Here is a 23,049-nt window from a genome sequence, read left to right as displayed (position 1 = left end):
GGGCTTGGCCTCAGCTCTCCTTTCAGAGCAAAGGATCTCACACCTGAGCACAGAGATAGAGATTAATGAGGTCAAGTCTCTAGTTGCTTACTTCCGGGTCTGATAAAGATAGGCACTGGGATTGTGCAGCTTAGTAAGACCCAAGCCTTGGGACCAAATTATTGAATTTGCATCCCAGTGAGACTCCTGGAAAAATAGATGACCTTGAGATGTTCAACCTCCCAGACCTGCCATTTCTTTACCTGCAAAAGGAAAAGTCTAATAGTTATCTATCAAGAGTTGGAGAACAACTGAATGAAGTCATGTTCGTAGAGTGCAGGGGTTAAGAGCCACAGCTTGGAGTCCAAATGCCCTGAATTCAAAGCCCAGCCTCTATTTGTGAAACCTTGGGCACCTGACTTTACCTTCCTGTGCCTCCGTTTCCTCAGCTATAAAATGGGCATAAAAAAGTACCTGCTTTGTTGAGCCATGGTGTGATTAAAAGACTTTCAGTATGTTTGAAATGCTAAGTACAGTGCCCAGTTCAAGACAAGGACTCAGCCTGTGTTAATTATCATTCTGTGTTAAGAGCCTGGCACAAAACATATAAACAATGTTTATTAGTTCCTTTGGTACTGTTTTCTTTTTTCTTTTATAAACTCAGAAATTTATTTCTCCCAGTAGAGGATAGGAAGTCCAAGACCAAGATAATGGCAGATTCAGTGTCTGTGAGGAGGGCCCACGTCCTGGTTCATAGGCTTCTCACTACATCCTCACATGGCAGAAGGCACAGGGACATCTCTGGGATCACTTTTATAGATCTTAATCTCATTCATGAAGGTTCCAACCTCATGACCTAAACACCTTCCAAAGGCCCCAGCTCCGAATACCATCACTTTGAGGGTTAAGATTTCAAAATATGAATTTTGAGGGCACACAAACCCTTGGTACTGTTTGCATGTAGCCAGTTCCTAAATGGTTTGGGAAGGGAAATCAGAATACAAAATGTTGAAAAGGATTATTCATTTGCTTTATCTTGCAACTCAGATACAATGCAAGTGAAAGTATTAGTTGCTCAGTCATGTCCAACTCTTTATGACCCCATGGACTGTGGCCCACCAGACTCCTCTGTCCGTGGAATTCTCCAGGCAAGAATACTGGAGTGGGTAGCCATTCCCTTCTCCAGGGAATCTTCCCAACCCAGAGACTGAACCCAGGTCTCCCACATTGCAGATTCCTTACTGTCTGAGCCACCAAGGAAGCCCCTCAGATACAATCAGTTCAGTTCAGTTGCTGTCGTGTCCAGCTCTTTGTGACCCCATGGACTACAGCACATTAGGCTTCCCTGTCCATCACCAACCCCCAGAGCTTGCTCAAACTCATGTCCATTGAGTTGGTGATGCCATCCAGCCATCTTATCTTCTTTTGTTCCCTTCTCCTCCTGCCTTCAATCTTTCCCAGCATCAGGGTCTTTTCTGATGAGTCAGTTCTTTGCATCAGGTGGCCAAAGTATTGGAGCTTCAGCTTCAGCATCAGTCCTTCCAATGAATATTCAGGAATTTCCTTTAGTACTTGACTGGTTTGATCTCCTTACAGTCCAAGGGACTCTCAAGAGTCTTTTCCAAAACCACAATAATACCACAGATACCACCACCTACCAGGTGATTGTTGTAAACACTTTGAAGATTCTTGTTGAGCTCTTTTTAGCCTTAGAATATTTCTCTCTACGAACGTGCCTGCAAATTATTGTGTTAAAAGACATTTGGAATAATTCCTCTCTGTGTGGTTATACCTGTAGGTTTGTTTGTTTGTTTGAGCTTTTTTTTTGTCATTTTAAAAAATTTTATATAGTTTGAGCTTTTAAAAATTCCATCCAGTTTCATAATTAAGTAAAATATTTCCATGATTCAAAAGTCAGGTTTATAAAACAAGATATAATTTTTAAAGTTTAAATGTATCCCTATTCCTTCACCCTACCTTCCTCATCTCATTGTAATGATTTTTTATTTTTTTGCACTTCAATTTTTAATAAATAAAGAAATATATATATGTGGAAAGAGAGAGATATATAGATATCCCCTTTCCTTAGATCGATAATGGCAAACTGTGCATGTATTTCTCCTCCTTAGATACCAACCCATCAAAGTACATATAGAGAAATATTCTTTGTTTCTTTTTATAGCTGTATATAAGCTTATTCAACCAAAATGAGCACTTGGATTGTTTCCAGCTTTTGCTATTAGAAATTCTGCTGAAAGAATAACCTTGCACCTCTGCCTTTTCATATTTTTGACATCCACTGAGACTTGTGCATAAGACAAAGAAAAGAACTATCTGAATTTTTTTAAGCCCTTGAATTCAGGGCATCTAACCATGTGTTTAATGGTGCAACATATTGTTCATTTCAACAGTTAAAGACTTTGAAATAATGACATTACCAAAAGCCCTCATAAATATGGTTTGTGAGATTTTTTAGAAAGGAAACTGTCCTCTTTCCAAGGAAAAGAAATGCTAAGATGGGAGAGAAGTTGGAGAAGGGTGGATACATGTATATGTATGGCAGAGTCCCTTTGCTGTTCACCTGAAACTATCAAAACACTGCTAATCAGCTATACCCCAACACAAAAGATGAAGTTTTTAAGAAAAAGTAACAAGTTTTAAAAATTAAAAACCAAACAGGATTTTAGGAGAAGAGGGAACTAATAGGTATTAAATACCTACTGTTCTACCTACAACTTCCTAAATAATTCCTGACCCAGGGATTGAACCCACGTCTCCAGCACTGCAGGTGGATTCTTTACCTCTGAGCCACTAGGACATCCTTGTTGTATAGATTAAAGGCATTAATATATGTATATTCCTTAGAAAAGCTCCTGGCACCATCTAATGAGCACAGCCTACGTGTTAGCTGGTTTTACTACTGTAATTTATTTGTTGGGTCAAGAAATATTAATGGAACACCAGCCCTGTGCCAGGAGCGTTGCTCTATGGTAAGGATGTGACACTGAACCGAGCAAGAAGCCTGACCTCAAAGCGCCTGTGGTGCACAGTGGGGGAAAGAAACAATGGCAAAGTCCTGGTGCCCCAGTGCCAGGAAGGGGAGGCACACAGCCCTGTAAAATCTGCTCATCTTCTGATCTCCTGGTGTCAGGCGAAAGGCCTCCCAAAGCGTTCAGCTTGGGCTCTGTTTCATCTGTGGAGGGTTCCGGAGAAACCCTGTCCACCTCCCACAAACGTGTGTCTGAACCCGTCCCTTCCCTTCTGTCCCCTGAACCGCAGCTGGAGTACACGGCCCGCCTGGACTTCCTGTGGCGAGTCCAGGCCAAAGAGGAGATCAACGAGATGAAGGAGCTGAGGGAGCACAATGAGAACATGCTGCGGAACATCCTGCCCAGCCACGTGGCCCGCCACTTCCTGGAGAAGGACCGGGACAATGAGGTGAGCCCAGGCTCGTCCGGCCCCCGAGGACGGGCAGCCGCGGGAGGGCTGCGGTGGACACACTGATCCCAAGCGCTCGGAGGGCCCCTGAGCATGGAGACCAGGCCCACTCCCCAGCACTCGGAGACACGCATGTGGCCTCCCCAGCTTCTGGTACCTCATCTGTAAGATGCATGTGATAAGTTTGCTAGCACAAGACTGAGTTGGAATTTTAAAGTTTTACATAGATGTGTGTATATATATATGGAAATCCAACAATTCCACTTTGGGGTTATGTAACCAAAAGGATTGAAAGTAGGGTCACAAGAAGACAACTGCACATTCATATTCATAGCAACATTATTTATAATAGCGGAATTTGGGGTCATCCAAGACCCCATCAGAAGGTAAATGGACAAGGGAAACGGGGTCTGTACATAGAGTGGAATGTTGTGTGAATACATACAGTGGAATGTTGTTCAGTCTTTGGAAGGAAGTAGATTCTGACACATGCTGCAACATGGATGAAGCCTGAAGACACTACAGCAAGTGAAGTAAGCTTTAGCCATTGACTACAACAGGGCAGCCTTGTTTGAGCAAAGCGAACTAAACCTTCCTGTTGTCCAAGTCACAACAAACACTCAAAAAACATTTCTCAGGCACAGACTGTGCAATAAACATCTGAAAGGCCCTGGGACGCTTCTGGGGGATTGCCTAGACAAGGGCTTGCCATCATGTAGCTTATATTCAAATGGGGGCAGAGAGGTAGCAGCCCAGTACAGAAGCACACTGTGACGGTGCTGCTGCGATGGGTGGACAATGTTACCGGCTAGTAGCAGCTGGCAAGGGCAGGTGTGATCAGGGGAGATGCCCACACCTGACCTGTGACTAAGTGATAGGAAGGACCAAGTCATCCTGAGAGACTGGGGAGGAGGCAGGACGGTTCAGGAAAGAGAGAACAGCACAAGCAGGGACAAGGTAAGGATGAGCTTGGGGTGCCCACGGAACAGGAAGCCTGGGCTAGGGGATTGTCTCGGTTCCCCAAGGCTGTTATAATAAATACTGCATGACTTAAAGCAACAGAAATGTATTCTCTCACAGTTCTGGCAGCCAGAAATCTGAAATCAGTGCAGTAACATGACCATGCCCTCTCTGAAGTCTCTAGGAAGAATTCTTCCCCCTCTTCCAGCTTCTGGTGGCCTCAAGCACTCCTTGGCTTGTGGCCACATCAGTCTAAGCTCTGCCTTAGTCACATGACCTTCCCCCTCCTTATAAGGGCATGTGTCCTCTTTTCATATGAGGACACCAGTCATTAGATTTAGGACTCTCTGTCTCCAGTATGACCTCATCTTAGCTTAGTCACATTTGCAAAGACCTCATTTCCAAATAAGGGCTCAGTCTGAGGTTGTGGAAAGAAAGAAAGGGAAAGTGAAAGTCGCTCAGTCACATCTGACTCTTTGCAACCCCATGAACTATACGGTCCCTGGAATTCTCCAGGCCAGACTACTGGAGTGGGTAGCCTTTCCCTTCTCCAGGGGATCTTCCCAACCGAGGGATCGAACCTAGGTCTCCCACACTGCAGGCAGGTTCTTTACCAGATAAGCCACATGGGAAGCCCAGGTTGTGCAGGGGACATGAATTTGGAACACTTCCCATTCCAAGAATGAAGAGTGATGAGTGACATGAGAAGATCCGGGACCAGGGCCTGGTAGTTGGGTCTTATGGAGTATGGTAGGGTTCGGGACACCCTTTTGAGTGCTGTATGATCCTTTGGAAAGTGTGTTACCTAATCTGACCAAATGCTAATAGAGTGTGGATAAGAGAGTCACAAAACCAGAAACTAGTTAAGAGAGCCTAAAGTAGCCCAGGAAAGGGTCTGATGGGGAGGCCTAAGATGTCACAGTGAGATAGAAGTGGATGAATCCCAGGTACCTTTACAGATTAGAATCAACAGGACTTGATAATGGAGTGGATGTGAAAGATAAGAAATGGAAAAAAAAAAAAAACCAAGCCATTTGGTTCACCCTCTAACCACCTAGAAAAAAGTAATTCAAGAGGGAAATAAAAGATGCCTTTAAAGACCTGAAGGGTGATCACATGAGAGGGACTGACCTTGCTCTGTGAGACTCCAGAGGGCAGACCCAGGGCCCTGGACACCCTCAGGAGATATCTCTGTATTCAGCACTATGTAGAGCCCTGTGGTGATGCAGCCATCAGGCTGAGAGGCCCACAGGCGCAGGGACAACATCAGCCTTGGGCACCACCGACCCTTGGGCCCTGGTGCCCTTACCGGATGGTCTTGCTCATTAAAGGTTTGTGGATGAACTAGAATGGTGAGTTCCTTTGCTGAAACTTTTTAAGTGGCGAGGAGAAAGTCCTTGCCAAGGACACTACAAAGGCAAGGGCAGTTGTCTGGGAGACTGGACCAAGACAACCCTTCCACTAGAGAGTTTCAAACTGAGTCAAACAGGGGATGAAAAACTCATAGAACAAAGATTACAGACTGGCTGATTCTGAGACAAATCTGACCAGCGAGCCAGTGGGCTGGGACAGTGGTCAGTTGGTTGTTTTGCTTTTTTGTTTTAATTGGTAGATTCGATGCCTTTAGACATGGAATGGACTCTCCAATTTATCCATCTCTACCCTGACACTTTTGTTACCTGCTGGACCTCTTAAAACATTTGGGGTTGTGACCCCTGCCTTAGGATAGAATTAGGAGAGATCTACAAGGTCCATTTCCCATCTGAGCCTCTGCAAAAGGCCAGTGGGAGAGAAACCAAGAGCATGAGTCATCTGCTGCTTGAATAATCAGCTCTTGATGAACTCACGCCCTTGAGAGTCTGTTGGATGCAGATTAAGGCACCAAACACCCTCAACAGATGGAGTTCTCTGGAATTGAGTTCAAGCCTGGTTTCCTTAGAGCTCCCTAAGGTCAGGGACTTTGTTGCAAGAGCTTCTTGAGGAAGCCAAGAAAGCGAAATGTCGCTGACCGTCAACCGCGACCACTGGAAGGAACAGATGGAATGCTGGAGCCCTCGGAGGGAAGACCCACAAAGAAATGAAAGGAAAGCCACCTGTCAATCAAGACACCAAAACAAGGAGGTATTTGGAACCAGTGGGGAAGAACAGGAATGCACTGGCTGACTTCATCCTGAAAGAAAGGAAACCAACCAGAGATGCCCAGACACCAGGTCATCAGCGATTATTTGAGCCAAACCCCCACTGAGCAAAATAAAGGTCAGGCTCAGCCATCATCACATGGATAAGACATTCTCAATAGAAAGTCTTGTCAAGTTCATTTGTGGTTTTATAAATATTTAAACAGTTTGCACTTGGCTAGGCTTAAACAGAGAAAGTTTTCGCTTTGCCTGGAGGACTTCACATTATGATGCCATATCATTTACTGAACTCCTACTGTGTGCCAGGTACTGAGACAGGCAATTGATGAAAATGATCTTTCATTCTATTCACAACCTGAAGAGGAGGGTTCTGTGACCTCCACAGTAGTGATGAAGAAACTGGGGCTCAGAGAGGTCCATGGTATGCCTCTGTTGACTTCAGCAAAGCCATAGCTCTGCTCCAGCCCCTCGGATTTCTTCCATCTGTGCCATGTTACCCCTTACTGTGCTGCTGCCGTGGTGCCCCAGGAGTTTGTCAAGATGAGGGAGTGTGTACGTGTGTGTGATGGTTATAGAAGATGTCTATGTGGCATGATTTATATTGTGTAGGTATCTGGAAAGATTGGGATGTGTGTCTGGAAATATGAACGTATGTGTGGAAGAACTTGGTGTGTGTGTGTGTGTGTGTGTGTGTGTGCACGCGCATGGGCATGTGTGTGTGTGCAGGAGACACAGGCAGAGTGGTGTAACATGTGAAGGGGTGACAGAGACAGGCAGCTATAGCCTGCAAGAATTCCCGATTTCATGCTCTGTTTCCATAAGAGGCATTTTTAGCTCCTTCTCTTGCTACAAATCTGACTGTGATACAAACCTGTGAATATCTGCTTGGGGACATTCGTGACTTTGGGTCCCAGCTTTCAGAGGCGAGGGCAGTGCTCACAGATATGGGCAACAAGGCAGTAAGAATGATTCTCCCCATTTCATCGATGAAGAAACTGAGGCTCAGAGAAGTAAAGGAATTCGCCCAAGGTCACAGCTAGTGTGTAGTGAGCTGGAATTCAAGCCCAGGTGTGCACAACCTCCAAGCCAAATGCTGTGCATTTTCTCCTGCACTTTGCTGTTAGGGGGTGAGTGGCAGAGACGGGGGAGCAGTGACAAGGAATGACGCAAGCCACCCAAGCCTAGGGCAATTGAGAGAGCCTTGCCCTTGGGAACATCCTGTCCGAGTCTGTTCCAGCTGTGTCGCCCACGCAGAGGTCCTGGCAGCTTCTGCTATTCTGCTTGACTTTCGGCTTAGAATAGCACTCAGCATGCAGGCAGGGACTCTTGCCGATCAGGCCAGCTGGGCCCGGTCAGCAGTGTCAGGCAGGCGCTCGCTGAGTCCCAGGAAACCTGCTCGCGCATCCCGGCTCTGTTAGAACTTCTGAGAGGACAGTGACAAGGACAGTTATCTCAGGTGCTGGACAGCCCGTGCCGCACAAATGCCACCTCTGCCCCGAGCTAGCTGTGTGACCCAGGGCAGCTTATGCAACCTCTCTGAATCCATTCTGTCATCCAGCTGAGGAGGAACTAATACCAACCTTGCTGAACTGGTGTGAGAATTAAATTGGGTAAGAAGAACGCATGAAGTGCCCAGCGTGGCCGGCTGTAAGCGGGGCTCAGCATAGAAGAGCCATTTGGTATATTTGAAAATCTGATGCCTGAACTTCAGTCCTGGCTCCTCCTCTCACGACTCTGTGACCATGAATAAATGCCCAACCTCTCTAGAGCTTATTTTCCGCATCTCCACAGTAACAGTATCCCCCAACTTTACGTTACAACATTCGCATGAGTTATTACGCATAAAGGGCTTAAGTGGTGCCTGGCACATTTTACAAGCCCTCTGATTCTTACTGTTTTTAATTCTGAAAATATGAGTCATCATTACTTTTTTCCACCCCCAGCCCCACCTCCCACCTATTCACTCCGTCATTCATTCCCCAAGGATTTCTTGAGGGTCATCCATGTGCCACATGTTATTCTAGATCCTGGGGTTCAAACAAAGAAGAACAAAGAAGACAAAGTCCTGCCTGATATGAGGCACGTGTTTTTCTGGGAAAACAGACATTAAAACGAATGAATATGTAACATAGTTATATATTAGTGTTAATGTTCTATGAGGGTGGACGAATCTGAGTTAGAGAATTGTTGTTGTTGTTGTTTAGTCGCTAAGTAATGTCCGACCCTTTGCGATCCCCTGGACTATAGCCTGCCAGGCCCCTCTGTCCACGGGATTGTCCAGGCAAGAATACTAGAGTAGGCTGCCGTTTCTTCCTCCAGGGGATCTCCCACCCCAGAAATCAAACCCGCGTCTCCTAAATTGGCAGGGAGATTCTTTACCACTGAGCCACCTCGGTATCCCCCAGTAAGAGGAAAGCATGTGTGAAAAGGGGGTGTTTACACTGGAGGGTCCTGGAAGTCCTCTCTGAGCACATAGCATTTAAGCTGAGCCCTGAGGATAGATACAAGGCCAGGAGGTATAAGACACCATTTCTCCCCTGCAGAGAGGTGACTTCACTTAGTATAAGACACGCAGGGCTTTGAATCAGACAGGCCTGGGCCAGTGAAAAACCAGACCTGGTTCCCTGGGCAAAATCTTCATTTTGGCTTCCGGGTAGGGGGCAGAGGGTGGAGCATGCAGGCACTCGAATCCTCTGCAAAGCCCAAACCTGTACATCCAGCCAGAGGAGGGTCAGTGAAACAATAATGGGCTTTCTATACTCATCAATACCCCTGCAGTGTGCAGTGTTTTTATCTTTTTAGAACTCAAAATAGAAAGAAACAGATGGCACACTCAGTGCGGTCAATTGGAGCGAGTCAAGTGACAGGATGTCTCTAAAGGTGTGGACAGGTGTGGGCAGGGGTCTGGAGCTCTCCCATGAGCCCCTCCAAGTGCCCCACCCCCTTCTCTCTGTTTGCTTGGAAAGGGAGGGGGCAACCTGCATGGGTCACGGCAGTGACCTTGCAAGCCCTCTGACACCCAGCTGAGGGTTATCAACTGGGGACCCTGGGCCGGAGATCCAGGAACCGGGGGAAGGAGAATGAGGCCAGTATATTATTATTCCTTTGGTCCCCTCCTTTGGGATCCATCTGAGGCTGCCTACGTCCCCCACAGCTTCTCCCAAGGCCACTGCTGGGCCGCCTCCGATGTCAAATCAACATCCTTGTCTCTGGCTCTTCTCATCCCTTTGAGCCCAGGAGGATGGCAGCTCAACTGCCACAGCTCGACTGCCACGAGCCCTGTTTTCCTGAGGGATTTCTTAGGGGAACCTTGTACTTGACCCTCATCTTCCTAGTTAAGCCCTTTGTAAATTGTTGTCCTTTAATCGCTAAGTCATGTTCGACTCTTTGCGACCCCCTGGACTGTAGCCCGCCAGGCTCCTCTGTCCATGGGATTCTCCAGGCAAGAATACTGGAGTGGGTTGCCATGCCCACCTCCAGGGGATTTTCCCGACCCAGGGGTTGAACCCACATCTCCTGCATTGGTAGGAGGGTTGTTTACTATTCACCTGGGAAGCCCTTTGTAAATTACCCTCCTTGAATTATCTTAATTTGAATGCACCCTTGAATGCGCAACAGAAATGTTGCATCCCTGGTTGAAGCTACAGGAACAAAGAAGTGGGTAAAGCCTCATAGGGTCGATAGTCTTGGGAACTGGTACCATCCCAGTCCTGAAGGGTCAGCGGATAAAGCAGTTCCTGGGACCAGTGAGAGTTGTAGCACTAGGAGAGGGCATCTTGACAGGAGCCGGGCCACCGGGAGAAGGCAGCCACTGCTGACCGTGGAGCAGAGGATCAAGGATGTCACACAGAGCATCTCGGGGAAGCCAGGGCGGCAGCAGAGCAGACATGAGTATCTCCTCTACCCCCGAGGGACCTGAAGTGGGGAACAGGTCTCCCTGGCCGAGGCCACAGGACTACATCTGTAGGCTCATCGTTTCCTCTCTTCACGTGTTCCCAACTTGGCCCACTGAGGAAAGAGCTTCCTGTGACATCTTCCACCCTCTGGGGCAGTGCTACGGAGAGGGGGCTCTCATCATCACCTATCCCATCTTACCCGCCCTAGCGGACGTGACTGGGGAGACCAGAGTCGTTGGACTACTGTGCTAAGGGCTCGTGAGTCCCTCAGTCTGCCTTATTTCCTCTGGGACCTGTTTGTGCCCAAGGCAAAGAAGTTCTGTCCTTCCACTTGGCCAGCCCAGTAGTGCAGAACCCTCTTGCTACTTGCTAGGATCACAGAATGTGACTGTGTTTGGAGATGGGGTCTTTAAAGGGAGAGGGTAGGGTTCTCATCTACTGTGCCTGGTGTCTTTATAAGAGGAGGAAATTAGGACACAGATACACAGGTAACAGACCTTTTGTGAAGACCCAGGGAGAAAAAGCCATCTGCAAGCCAATGGAGAGCAGCCTCAGAAGGAACCAACCCAGCCAACACCTTGACCTTGAGCTTCTAGCCTCCAGCACTGTGAGAAGGTAAACTTCTGTAGTTTAAGCCACTGCGGCTGCAGCACTTTGTTACAGCAGCTTGAGCAAACTAATGCAACTGGTAATTGAGCAAACAGAGATTTTCTTTCTCTCCAAATCGCAGCCATTCAGAGGATGCGGTTCTGTAGGTTTGCTTATGCAGGTTCTCCGACCCATAAAGCAGTCAGGCTTCTCCTTCGGTATCGCTCCATTGTCAAGGCCAAGGTGAATGACCCAGCCTCAGAAAGCTGTGTACCATAGCTATGCAACTTGGCTACAATCTGCACTGCCCCCCAACCCAACCCAATCCAACTGGTCACCAACCACCTCTGCACTTTTGAATGAAGATTAGCAAAGCCATCCATTCAGATGTACCCACTCTTAAAGCTCAAGTCAACTGATCATGAATCAGGGACAAACTCTTTCTCAGACCAAGGGCGTAAAAGGTAGAGAAGGCGAGTTCAGGTGTGCTGAGTGGGAAAGACCCTGGACGTCTTTAACTCTGGCTGTTCTGCTGCCAGCTGCATGATCCCAATGTCTTAAGTCATCCATGTCTCATTTTCCTTATCTGTATAATGGGTATAAAAATTATACCTACTTCTCACAGGATTAGTGCAAGAATTAAACCATCGGATTCTATCCAAAAGTGCTTTGTAAAGCTTTAACATTTCCTACACAGGCAACCCACTCCAGTGTTCTTGCCTGGAGAATCCCAGGGACGGGGGAGCCTGGTGGGCTGCTCTCTATGGGGTCGCACAGAGTTGGACACGACTGAAGTGACTCCTGGAGATTGGGAAGATCTCCTGGAGAAGTAAATGGCAATCCACTCCAGTATTCTTGCTTGGAAAAATCCCATGGACGGAGGAGCCTGGTACAGTCCATGGGGCCACAAAGAGTCAGACACAACTGAGCGACTTCACTTTCACTTTAGACCCTGTATAGGGCATGTATGACATTGTAGGCATCCAAAAACTACTAACTGGATGATTTGAACACTTTGAGATGAATGGCATGGAGTCCCTGCCCTTGCGGAGTCCACAGGTAAAGAAAGAGAAGGACATTAAGACGATGCACACGGCAAGGACTCCGGTGTATAGTGACCCAGGTGCCCGCTCAGCCCGAGTCAGCTTCCCACCCCTATCAGTGAATCCAGCAAGTTCTGCAGGAAGATATGATATGTGGGTAGTGAAGGCAGAAAACTAGAGTTAGCCTGGTTAGGGAGGCTCATTGCAGGGAAGGAAGGACATATTCTATCAAAGGACAGACAGTAAAAATGAAAGCATTGAAGAGGATGTGTCTTTGGCTTCTTCCAGAAGCATTCCTTGAGACAAGGGTTCGCGTGCAAGTAAGTATCTTGCTTGGAGGTTGTCCCAGGAAACCCACCCAGGTAGACAGGAGAGGAAGAAGGAAGGTAGGTAGGGAAAGTACAGGAATCCAGTCTTGAGGCGTTGTCAGCCTGGTTAGCTCTGTGGGTGGCTGGAGCTGAATCTCACTGGAGAACCTGGGAAGTGGCGTAGAAAGCGCGCCTCAACGTTCTGCGGCCCAAATTGTGAGGGCGAGGAGGACTCCATCCGGAATCTGTTAAGAGCAGCTTCTTGCTGGGGGCAGGAAGTGGAGGGGGCGGGCATTAGTTTCCTGGAGATTTTAGCCTGCAGCTCACATGGGCAGAGTGCCCTCTAGTGGCCAGAGAAAAACTCCATGCAAAGAAACTCAAGGGCTGGCTGACTGCAGAACCTGGGAAGAGAGAATGCAGGCCAGGCACCTACTGCATCCGCTATCGTGGGCATACAGGAGTACAGATGCTTCGCTGTTTCTGGAACACAAGGTCCAACACAGGGAATTGCAGCCCATGAAGCGGAAGAGATAGGCTGAGGCGAGGGCAGGAATATGTGAATATAGGTCATGCTCCTGTGTTTCAACTTTGTCCTGAGGGCAGTTGGAGGGTTTTAAGAATGGGAAGGGCATGGTCAGTATTGTATCTTTGAAATATCACTCTGGTTGCCATATGGAAGATGCCTTTGAATGAGATAAGACCAGTTCTGAACCCAGGAGGAGGTTCTCATTTTAATTAACAGCCAAGGAAGGGACTTCCATAGTGGTCCAATGTTTAAGACTTTGCCTTCCATTGCAGAAGTTGTGGGTTCAATCCCTGGTCAGGAAACTAAGGTCCCGCATGCCGCACAGTGCAGGCAAAACAAACAAACAAAAACACCTTATAGCTCGGACCGTATTAAAAAAAAATCTTTAAAAAAATGTTAAAAAAAACAGTCAAGGAGGAAAACAGGAAGGACCTGTTTTCCTTTCTATAGAAAGGAATAGTGAGAGGATTAGAAAAAATATGTTGGAGGCAAAAAGAAACCCACCTGGACTTGGCAATTTATTGGATCTGAATATGATGGGAAGAAAAGGTCAAGGATGACTCTGAGGGTATCTAACTTTGACGACTTGTCCAAGCTGGTGCCACCAACCAAGTCAGAGGATGAAGAAACAGGAGCAGGTGTAGGTAGGGAGGACATGCAGTCAGGTGCAGCACTTATAATTTGAGGAGTGTGAAGGCAACCCAGCATGAAACAGAGAAGCCTGAAGCCCAAGGAGAACTGACTTGGATATGGGATTCTAGAGACGCACACGCGAATGTTGGTGAAAGGTTGAGGGTGAACAAGATGACCCAGGTGAGTATGGAAACTGTGAACCTTGTAGGGGGTCAGGGACAGAACCGTAACAACAATCACCAACACTGAAGATAGTAGATAAGCCCCCCCTACCCCCCCAAAAAAAATCCTTGAAGGGGCCAGGCACAAGGAAAATAGATGTGGTATAACTAGCACAGAGAAGTTGAGAGACCTATGAACTTGGATGTGATCACCACACCAGTTCCCAGGGATGCCCAGGAAGCCTTGGACAGAGATTGGTGTAGTGATGTCCTCATTTTGGCTGGCAATCTGACCTTCCCTAGATTCATTTCATGCGAATGGACACAGGCACTAGAGGCAGCTAGTTTGAGAAGTTAGGGTGGAGATGGTTAGTTACAAGTGTCTTCAGCATCCAGAGCACCCTGCAGTTTTTCTTATCGGAGGCACTTAGAGAAAGTGGAGGGGGAGAGGAGAAAGAAAGAAGAAAAAAGAAGGGATCACTATAGGAGGATGAGGTTAAAGAAGTGAGAGGGGGATCCAGAGATGAGGAAGAAGCAGTGATATTCAGCAGGAGAAGGGAAGATGCATTGTCTGGAGTTGAAGCCGAAGAGATGAAAATACAATGAAAGAGATGATTGTATGAGTAAGGAAAGTGAGAGCCTCAGTGTTCTCAATAGCATATCAGACAAGACCATCTACTGAGAAGAATCAAGTGGAGAGTAAAGGTAAGGAGAGCGATTAGAGCTGAGAAGGGCCACTGAGAATAGCAGAAAAGGAAGCTGATCAAGGGCAAAGTGAGGCGCAGGCAGAAATCTGGGCCCAGCTGAGGCTGGAGACCATGGATTTACAAGTTTTCTTTTTCTCGTCATAGTTTTTTTTTTTTACAGGCTATTAGTACAGGCTATTAGTACAATGTATTTTTACAATAGTATGCAAAAATTATTTATTTTTTAAAGTTTATTTTAATTGGAAGGTAATTACAATATTGTGCTAGCTCTTTGCCATACGCCAACATGAATCAGCCATAGCTTTGCCATTTAAAATTATCAATTGGTCTTAGAATAACACATTAAAATGTTTTGGAAACAAATTCAACACGAAAAGCAAAAAAAAAAAAAAAAAAAAAAAAAAAAGATTGTGAATGTTTAGTCATTAAAATCGGTTTTTTAGTAAGCATTTGTCATTCATGCCCATTTACATGGCATATTATATCATCAAACTCATTTTATGTCAATTTTTAGGCTTCAGTTAAGCTCAAGTCAGCGAAATTGACCATGAGCTTTCAATGGTCCCAGCCCTCCTGGTGACGATGCTGAGGTGAGGTGGTGTCAGGGTCCCGCTCTCTGTCCTCTCTGGGCCCCTGTGCATGGCTGCAGGTGCGCATACATAGGGAGCGCAGAACTTCGCCTCTGAGGACTGTCTCTGCTTCCTTCTGTGTCTCTGTCCAGGAGCTGTATTCTCAATCCTATGACGCCGTCGGGGTGATGTTTGCCTCCATCCCGGGGTTTGCAGACTTTTACTCTCAGACCGAAATGAACAACCAGGGAGTGGAGTGCCTCCGCCTGCTGAATGAGATCATTGCTGACTTCGATGAGGTAAATGGGAGCCTCCGAAACTTACAGTCGCGAATAAGCACCCTTGCTGTCGTAGCGTTGTGTTGTTCCTCGTAACCGATGTCTGCACTTACGGAATTCCAGACTGCGTTATAGGCACAGACATGTGTCATCTAATTTCATTATCACGCGAGATAAAGGCGGTTGTTTCTCCCTGAGGACCAGGAACGTGAGCTCCAGTGAGGCTAGGAATTTAATCCAGTGTCACGCGACCAGCAAACGGCAAAACCAGGACTTGACTGGAGGCCGGCACTACAAGGCTCTGACATCACAGAGACGGGGCCATTTCTCTATCTGCTCAAACTGCCAAAGATAAAACCATCAATTAGCATTTGCTCACAGACCTCCACAAAATATAAACACACCCCAGGTGGTACTTTCTTCTTCCAGTTTCCAAGAATGGGGGAAACACTCATGCTGCACTTTATTTACATTAATGGGCTTTGCAGGAGGGGGTCTTTTCCTCCTCACCACCCCCCAGCTTGATGTAGGACACCCATGTCCATCCACATGCCTAAATCCGAGATGGGAAGTTTCTGAGTAATTGAAAAGATGTCAGGGAAGAAGCCAAGCAAAATTGTGGGTTTAGCTGAAGTCCAGACTCCTCAGCCTGATCCCCCAGGGAGCTCAGGGCTTTAAATTAAGGTCCACCTTGAGGCAAGGGTTTTGTCCAGCTGTCTAGGTCAGCCATTGGCCATGGGCCACCCCGGTGGGGGGGTGTGATCTTCCAGGCATTGCCAAGAAGAGGGCTCTCAGGGCTATTCCCCGAAATTGGCATAATAGTACACTGTTAGCAGCCAGCCCTGAGAGCACTCAGGAGAATGAGCCCTTAAAAGAGAGCTGAGCTGGTGTCAACAGCATCTACCCCATCCCCCTAAACAAAGCTCTCTCCCTTAATCCCCACCATCCATCTAGAATGTCCTGTGCAGTCCTCCTTCTTAATAGCTTGGATACGCCCTGCACCATCTCACCAGCAAATGGCCCTTGTCCTGCTTTAGGCCATATTGTTTCTCATCTGAATGACTACAGTCACCTTATCATTCACGCAGATGCATCTGACTATCAGCAACCACCAAAAGCAAGAGTATTTCATCACGTTCCTTTGAAGCCTAAAATCCCTTGGTGGCTCCTCTTTGCCGGTCTTCCCAATAAACAGAGGTGGAAGACAGCATCTCTGTTGGTAGAGATGGAGGTTTGAGGAGGAAAGTTGGAAAGACTAAGAGAAGGAATTGGTCCTTCTAAGGGGTTTCAGCTCAGGAGCAGCAGGAGGAAGAAGGAGATTTGAAGAGAAGGTGAAAGAGAAGAAAGAGGAGAAGCTGAGATGAGAGTGGAAGAAAAAGAAGAGGGAGAAAGGTGAGGAAGAAGAGAAGCCACAGAGGAGAAGGAAGAAAGAAGAGAATGTAGTCAACAGGAAGGAAAAATAAGATTCCCTGGCTTGCCAACCCCAGGCACCATCAGCCTTCCTTGCATGGGTCCTTGGATCATCTGGACGTGCCTTCTTTCTTTGTTCTTTGGAATTTTTTTTTTCACAGAATAACTTATTTATTTGTGTTATAGCCTATATGCTATAATAAGAAATTATTAATGTGACAAATATATAATGAACTTCCACAAGGCAACAAAAATGAAGTGCAGTAGATAGATGGACAAAGTACATGGTGTTTATAACAGTAATTGGAAAGTTTGGAGATTTGTCAGATCGCATATAGACTCTGCTTGGATGAAGAAGATAATATATTGTTATCTAAAGGATATAGAAAGCAGTGAAGATACACATTGGAGAGACCAGCCTCATCTCCTAGAGAGAAATGTGAGCCTTGGGGGATCTTAAAATTAAAGATAATATTTTACCGTTATTACCAACAGTGCAAGTCAGATTGCTTTCTTTCTTGGGTCCAAAGAGACCCTCTAGATTCTGCCTTGATTGAGCTCCAGCCAGATACCCTTCAGTAACTGGGTTGCTCTTCTTGCTAATGTAATTGCCACAGGAACCTGGCTCAGAGGAAGGCGGAATGTTACCTGGAGCACGCGCTCCAGGACTGGGTTTGTGATAACCCAATGGCAGGACTTCTCATCCCCAGCCTCTGCCTCATCGAAGGCCAAAGAGTCCCTCACAGCTCAGTGCTCCTCACAGAGAACTAATGAAGGCACTGATAAGGAACCCCATTATGGCTCCCGATACTCTTAGCTACACAGTGGATATAAAATGAAGCAGCGAAGCCTCCTAATCAACTTCTGAAGAGGGGACGCCTGGACCAGAAATTGGCCTTCAGCCAAGTAGTTCCGAGGGTTTCTCAGGTGGCTCCAGTGGTAAAGAACCCGCCTACCAATGCAGGAGACATAAGAGACACGGGTTCAATCCCTGGATCAGGAAGATCCCCTGGAGGAGGGCATGGCAACCCACTCCAGTATTCTTGCCTGGAGAATCCCATGGAGAGAGGAGCCTGATGGGCTATAGTCCCTGGGGTTGCACATGACTTAGCGACTAAACAATAGTAACAAGCCAGGTATAGACTAATGGCGCCTTAGACCAGGGTGCTGACATGAAATGCTAAGATTTTAAATACATGCTGACAGTAAAACCAAAAGGAGGTGTTGGATTTTGGAATATTTGCCCTTTCTTCTTAAATCTAATAAGATAGATTGGTTTCTTTCAGAGACTCATAGGAACTGATCTAGTCCTTAGAGTATCTGGTCACACCCGTCTGGGCACCTAACACTTAGCATGTGATCAGTAAACATGTGTTGATGGCCTGGATGTTTGATTCTGAGAGAGGAAAGTGGCTACCTCAAGGATGCTAACCCAGCCCGAGGTGGTCCCCACAGTGCGCCAGGGGTCTGTTTCCAGGAGCCCCAGGCTGCTGGAAGCACAGGGACCAGGACTGACACTGTTGTCTGGGTCTGTTTCAGCTGCTCGGTGAAGACCGGTTTCAAGACATTGAAAAGATTAAGACCATTGGTAGTACCTACATGGCCGTGTCAGGCCTGTCACCTGAAAAGCAGGTAAAGGAATGCTCTGGACTCGACCACACCCTCCGGCAGGGACCTCACTGTGGTCATGTCGCTGAAGGTGGGAGAGTGGTGGGCTGTCCACACCAGGAGACTTGGTGACTGGTAGGGAGAAACTCATAAATGGACCTTCTAGGTGCGTGATGTATTTGTTCCCCGTGTAAGCAGGATCCACCGGGTGAAACGATGCTTCTTTATGGTTGAGAAGCCTTTAGGCTTCACTCTGAGACTCACTGTTCACTTGATGTGCAAAATCAGGACTGAGAAATACCGATTATGACTCGGTTGCAGGTGTTGCTAAACCCCTGATCCTAGCTTGTTTTCTTACTCTAATATTTGTTTTCTCCTCCAAAAGTAATGATAAAAATTGTTTTTAAGTGTTTAAAAATTGTTTTTTAAAAATGATAAAAATTGTTTTTAAGTGTTTAAGTGTTTAAAAATTGCAAGTCAGACTTTAAAACATTTTTTATGTGTTTATTTTTTGGCTGCACTGGGTCTTCGTTGCAGCATGCGGGCTTTCTCTCCTTGTGTTGGTGGGGGCTTCTCATTATGGTGGCTTTTCTTGTTGTGGAGCTCGGGCTCTAGGGCACGTGGGCTCAGTAGTCATGGCTCCCGGGCTCCAGTATTAATAGTTTCACTCTTTTGAGAGGTGATTGTGTGCCAGGCACTAGTGTTAAGTGGGAAAACCAACATCTACCCCCCAAGGTCAGTGGATGAATTTACCTGGGATAGAGTCACACTCCCCGCACAAAGCCCTGCCCCTGGTAGGTCCTCTGTAGATGCTTTCTGGATATGGACGTGAACTACCAGGGTCAGGAATCCTCATCCCTCCTCATCCTTCTTTGCTCACTTTCCAACTGAAAACCTAGAAGTGTTGCAAGACTACCCGAGAAAAAACCCTTGATGGTCACTGGGTACGTGTGCACACCAGTCTACTGCAGGGATCCCCAGAGACATCCTCCAGGCCAAGTCCAGCCCACCACCTGTGTTCATAGATAAAGTTTTATTGGAACACAGCCACATGCATTCATTTCTATTTTGTCTATGGCTCCTTTCTGGCCAAAATGGCAGTGTTGGGTAGCTATGACAAAGACCACATGGCCCACAAAACCTAAAATACTTGCTATCTGGCCCTTTCCTGACTGCCAACCTCTGCTCTAGAGAGATACAGAATTTCTTTCACATATACACTGTCATTCAGTCCCCAGGAGGTGAGCAGGGCAACTTGTTTATCCCCACTCTAGAGATGAGGAAACTGAGGCTCAGAAAGCAAATGTCTATGTGAAATATCCCTTAAACAGACACTGTGAGTGCTTCAAAGGAGAGAAACACAGCTCCTAGATTGGAAATATCATGCATATGAACATAGGCGGGTACACACACACACACACACACCTGTGAGCAGCATCAGCCTGAACAGACAAGGCTAAGGGTAGGGAATGGAATCTGAGAGTCACACATAGGACACTCTCTGGAGCAAATCTCCTGGCACCCTGTGATTCTGGACACTGAAGGCTGCACGGCTCACAACCTGTACTTCCCTTGAAGGGGGGTGTGGGTGGAGTTAGGTTAGGACACAGACCAGACCCCTGCAGCAGAAATGATCCTGTTTGCCCCGTCCAATGACGTCTTCTCTCGTGTTCGCTACAGCAATGCGAGGATAAGTGGGGGCATTTGTGCGCCCTGGCCGACTTCTCCCTCGCCCTCACTGAAAGCATCCAGGAGATCAACAAGCATTCCTTCAACAATTTCGAGCTCCGGATTGGTGAGTAGCAGCTGGAAGGCTGGCTGGCCTCGCTCCATTGAGCCCTCCCGTGCCCTGGGCATCAAGCCAGGGGCGCTTTTTCCCGCAAGAATACAGCAGAGCCAGTGTGACCTGGCCAAGGACAGGCCCATCTGGGCTTCTTCTTGCTCAAGATGCTGGAAGTAGGGGAAGGATTCTGGCCTGTGTGCAGAAATACCAAGAATATGATAGACCATGGCTCCTCCCTCCTCCAGCTTATCTGGAATCCCACCCATGCAAGGCCTTGGGTAGAGAGAAAGCTGACTGTCAATCATTTCCCTCTGTCTCACCTGATGCTAGGGGTCAGTGCATTGCCCTGTGGTTCTTCTGGGGTTTTGCCTTGAGCCAAAAGCCAGGATTCTGTTCCTGAGGATGTCAGATGCTGAATTGAGCCCGGGACTGGCAGATAGCATTAGAGTTCTTCACTCAGCCACACGGCTCAGCGTTTTTGGGCTTTGGGACACCCTTGTTGCAAAACAACAACACAATACTCACAGTGATGTGATAATAGTCATTCACAATTCATATAACTTGTTAATTTTTTCAGCATCTCTACTAAGCCTGGGGGCAGCGGGGGGTGGGCGGGTGCTCCTAAAGTACAGTCTAAAAGTGAACATGTTAGTCGCTCAGTTGTGGCCGACTCTTTGCGACCCCATGGACTGTAGCCCACCAGGCTCCTCTGTCCATGGGATTCTCCATGCAAGAATACTGGAGTGGGTTGCCATTTCCTTCTCCAGATGGTCTTCCCAACCCAGGGATCGAACCTGGGTCTCCTGCACTGCAGGCAGATTTACCATCTGAGCCACCTGGGAAGCCCAATCTGAAAGCCCCTGCTTAGTCCACATTCACATTGTATAGGTGGGTAAACTCAGGCCCAGAGAAGGGGAGCAGCTAGCCTCAAATCACATGGCCAAATGGTCCTCCAGCAGCAGCTCCAGGATTTCCTTACTGAGACCAGTGACCTTCTGGGGGCCAGTGTGCAATCTAAAAACAAATGTTCTTGCAGTCCTCGTGTCTGAGATACCCTCTGGCTGGTGTGCCATTTTACTTTCTTGGTTCTGCTTTAGTAGCTTTCAAGTATAAAAGGTCGAGTAATAGCCATGCCTGACTTGTCAGATCTAAGGACTCCCTTTGTTCACTGGAATAAAGCAGTGATATTTTATGTTTTGATCGATGGATGGGTTGTTCAGGGCTTGTTTCCACATCTTTCAAGGGCCCTACATGTCCTTTCTGAAATCGCTGAATACATGATCGAACCAGAAATAAAAAGAACTATAACCCTGAGCAAAGGCTCTGTAATTTCAGGAGATGTTGCTAAGATTAAGGCCAACCTGTACTTTACACTGGAGGCATAGTTTGGAATTTAGAAAATTATGTTCCCAATGGGATTGGGCACCTCAGTTTGTGTTTCGGGTCTGCTGTAACCAGCTCTATGACTTGGGCAAGTCTTTTTAATCCTCTGGGACTGCCCTGCTCTGGTGGTCCAGTGGATAAGACTCCCCACTTCCACTGCAGGGGGCACAGGTTCAATTCCCTGTCAGGGAACTAAGATTCCAAATGCCTCAAGGTGCGGCCCAAACTTAGAAAACAAAAACAAAACTCGCTGAGTGTCAGCTTTATCCTGTATAAACTGGGTTTTATATTGTTACCTCACAGTAGTAAGATGAGATGAAAATAGGTGGCCCAGTGGTAAAGACTCTGCCTGCCAATGCAGGAGCCACAGAAGATGTGGGTTTGATCCCTGGGTCAGGAAGATCCCCTGGAGGAAGGCATGGCAACCCACTCCAGTATTCTTGCCTGGAGTATCCCATGGACAGAGGAGCCTCGTGGGCTACAGTCCATGGGGTCGCAGGGTCGGACATGGCTAAACACACACACATGCACACACACGCTCCCGGGCGGAGGCAGCTCCCTCCGAGACCTCCCTCTTCTCTCTTCTCTCACTCCTTTGCTTCCCTCACAGGCATCAGCCACGGCTCAGTGGTAGCCGGCGTCATCGGCGCTAAGAAACCACAGTACGACATTTGGGGCAAAACCGTGAACCTGGCGAGTCGGATGGACAGCACGGGGGTCAGCGGCAGGATCCAGGTCCCGGAGGAGACCTACCTCATCCTGAAGGACCAGGGCTTTGCCTTTGACTACCGAGGGGAGATCTACGTGAAGGGCATTAGCGAACAGGAAGGGAAAATCAAAACGTACTTTCTCCTGGGAAGAGTCCAGCCCAACCCCTTCATCCTGCCCCCCAGGAGACTGCCCGGGCAGTACTCCTTGGCCGCAGTCGTCCTGGGCCTCGTCCAGTCCCTCAACAGGCAGAGGCAGAAGCAGCTGCTGAACGAGAACAACAACACCGGCATTATCAAGGGCCACTACAACCGGCGGACTTTGCTGACACCCAGCGGGCCAGAGCCGGGAGCCCCAGCCGAAGGCGCCGACAAGTCCGAGTTGCCATAAATGCATTTTCTTTGTTTCTTTTTTTGTATTTCTTTTATATATAAAATAAATATACTAATAAAAAGGTTTAATTTTTTTTAGAACAAGGATGGTTTCGTTGGTCTCTGGATGCTCTAGATCGAAGACACGATCTGAGTTTCTCTCCCGTCACAGACATTTCTTCATCGTCTCTTACGTACACGGTTTATTGGGAAGTGAATATAAGTAAGACCTTGTCCTTGACCTTCAGAGGCTCACAATGGACTGTGAAAAGAGAGACCTGTAAACAGAGACTCAATATAGTGGGATCTGCATAAAGAGCTGCTGCTTATACAGTGCTTGTCATGTGCCTGGTACATGATAATTTTAATGGATAATATTCCTATAAACCAATACATAATACTCTGCTTTCAGAGTATTTAGGGGCTTCCCTGGTGGCACTGAAAAGTGAAAGTGAGGTGAAAGTGAAAGCTGCTCAGTCATGTCGGACTCTTCGTGATGCCGTGGACTGTACAGTCCATGGAATTCTCCAGGCCAGAATACTGGAGTGGGTAGCCTTTCCCT

General features: G+C 47.3%; 1 protein-coding gene across 3 annotated transcripts in view; it reads left to right on the top strand.

The window, feature by feature from the left end:
- The window catches only part of ADCY8 (adenylate cyclase 8), a 230,417-nt gene extending 207,825 nt beyond the window's left edge, over positions 1 to 22,592 (top strand). For all 3 annotated transcript variants that reach the window (XM_025265512.2, XM_025265515.2, XM_025265513.2), the window contains 5 exons: positions 3,259 to 3,417; positions 15,099 to 15,245; positions 18,174 to 18,266; positions 19,923 to 20,037; positions 22,019 to 22,592. In XM_025265512.2, the coding sequence (XP_025121297.1) occupies positions 3,259 to 3,417; positions 15,099 to 15,245; positions 18,174 to 18,266; positions 19,923 to 20,037; positions 22,019 to 22,506 (1,002 nt within the window). In that variant the 3' untranslated portion in view covers positions 22,507 to 22,592. The remainder of the gene's footprint in view (positions 1 to 3,258; positions 3,418 to 15,098; positions 15,246 to 18,173; positions 18,267 to 19,922; positions 20,038 to 22,018) is intronic.
- Positions 22,593 to 23,049: the final 457 nt, after the last annotated feature.

The sequence above is a fragment of the Bubalus bubalis genome, chromosome 15 (assembly GCF_019923935.1).
Source record: "Bubalus bubalis isolate 160015118507 breed Murrah chromosome 15, NDDB_SH_1, whole genome shotgun sequence".
Classification (NCBI taxonomy): Eukaryota; Metazoa; Chordata; class Mammalia; order Artiodactyla; family Bovidae; genus Bubalus; species Bubalus bubalis.
The sequence above is the reverse complement of the archived record's forward strand: the minus strand, read 5'-3'. Positions and strand labels throughout refer to the sequence as shown.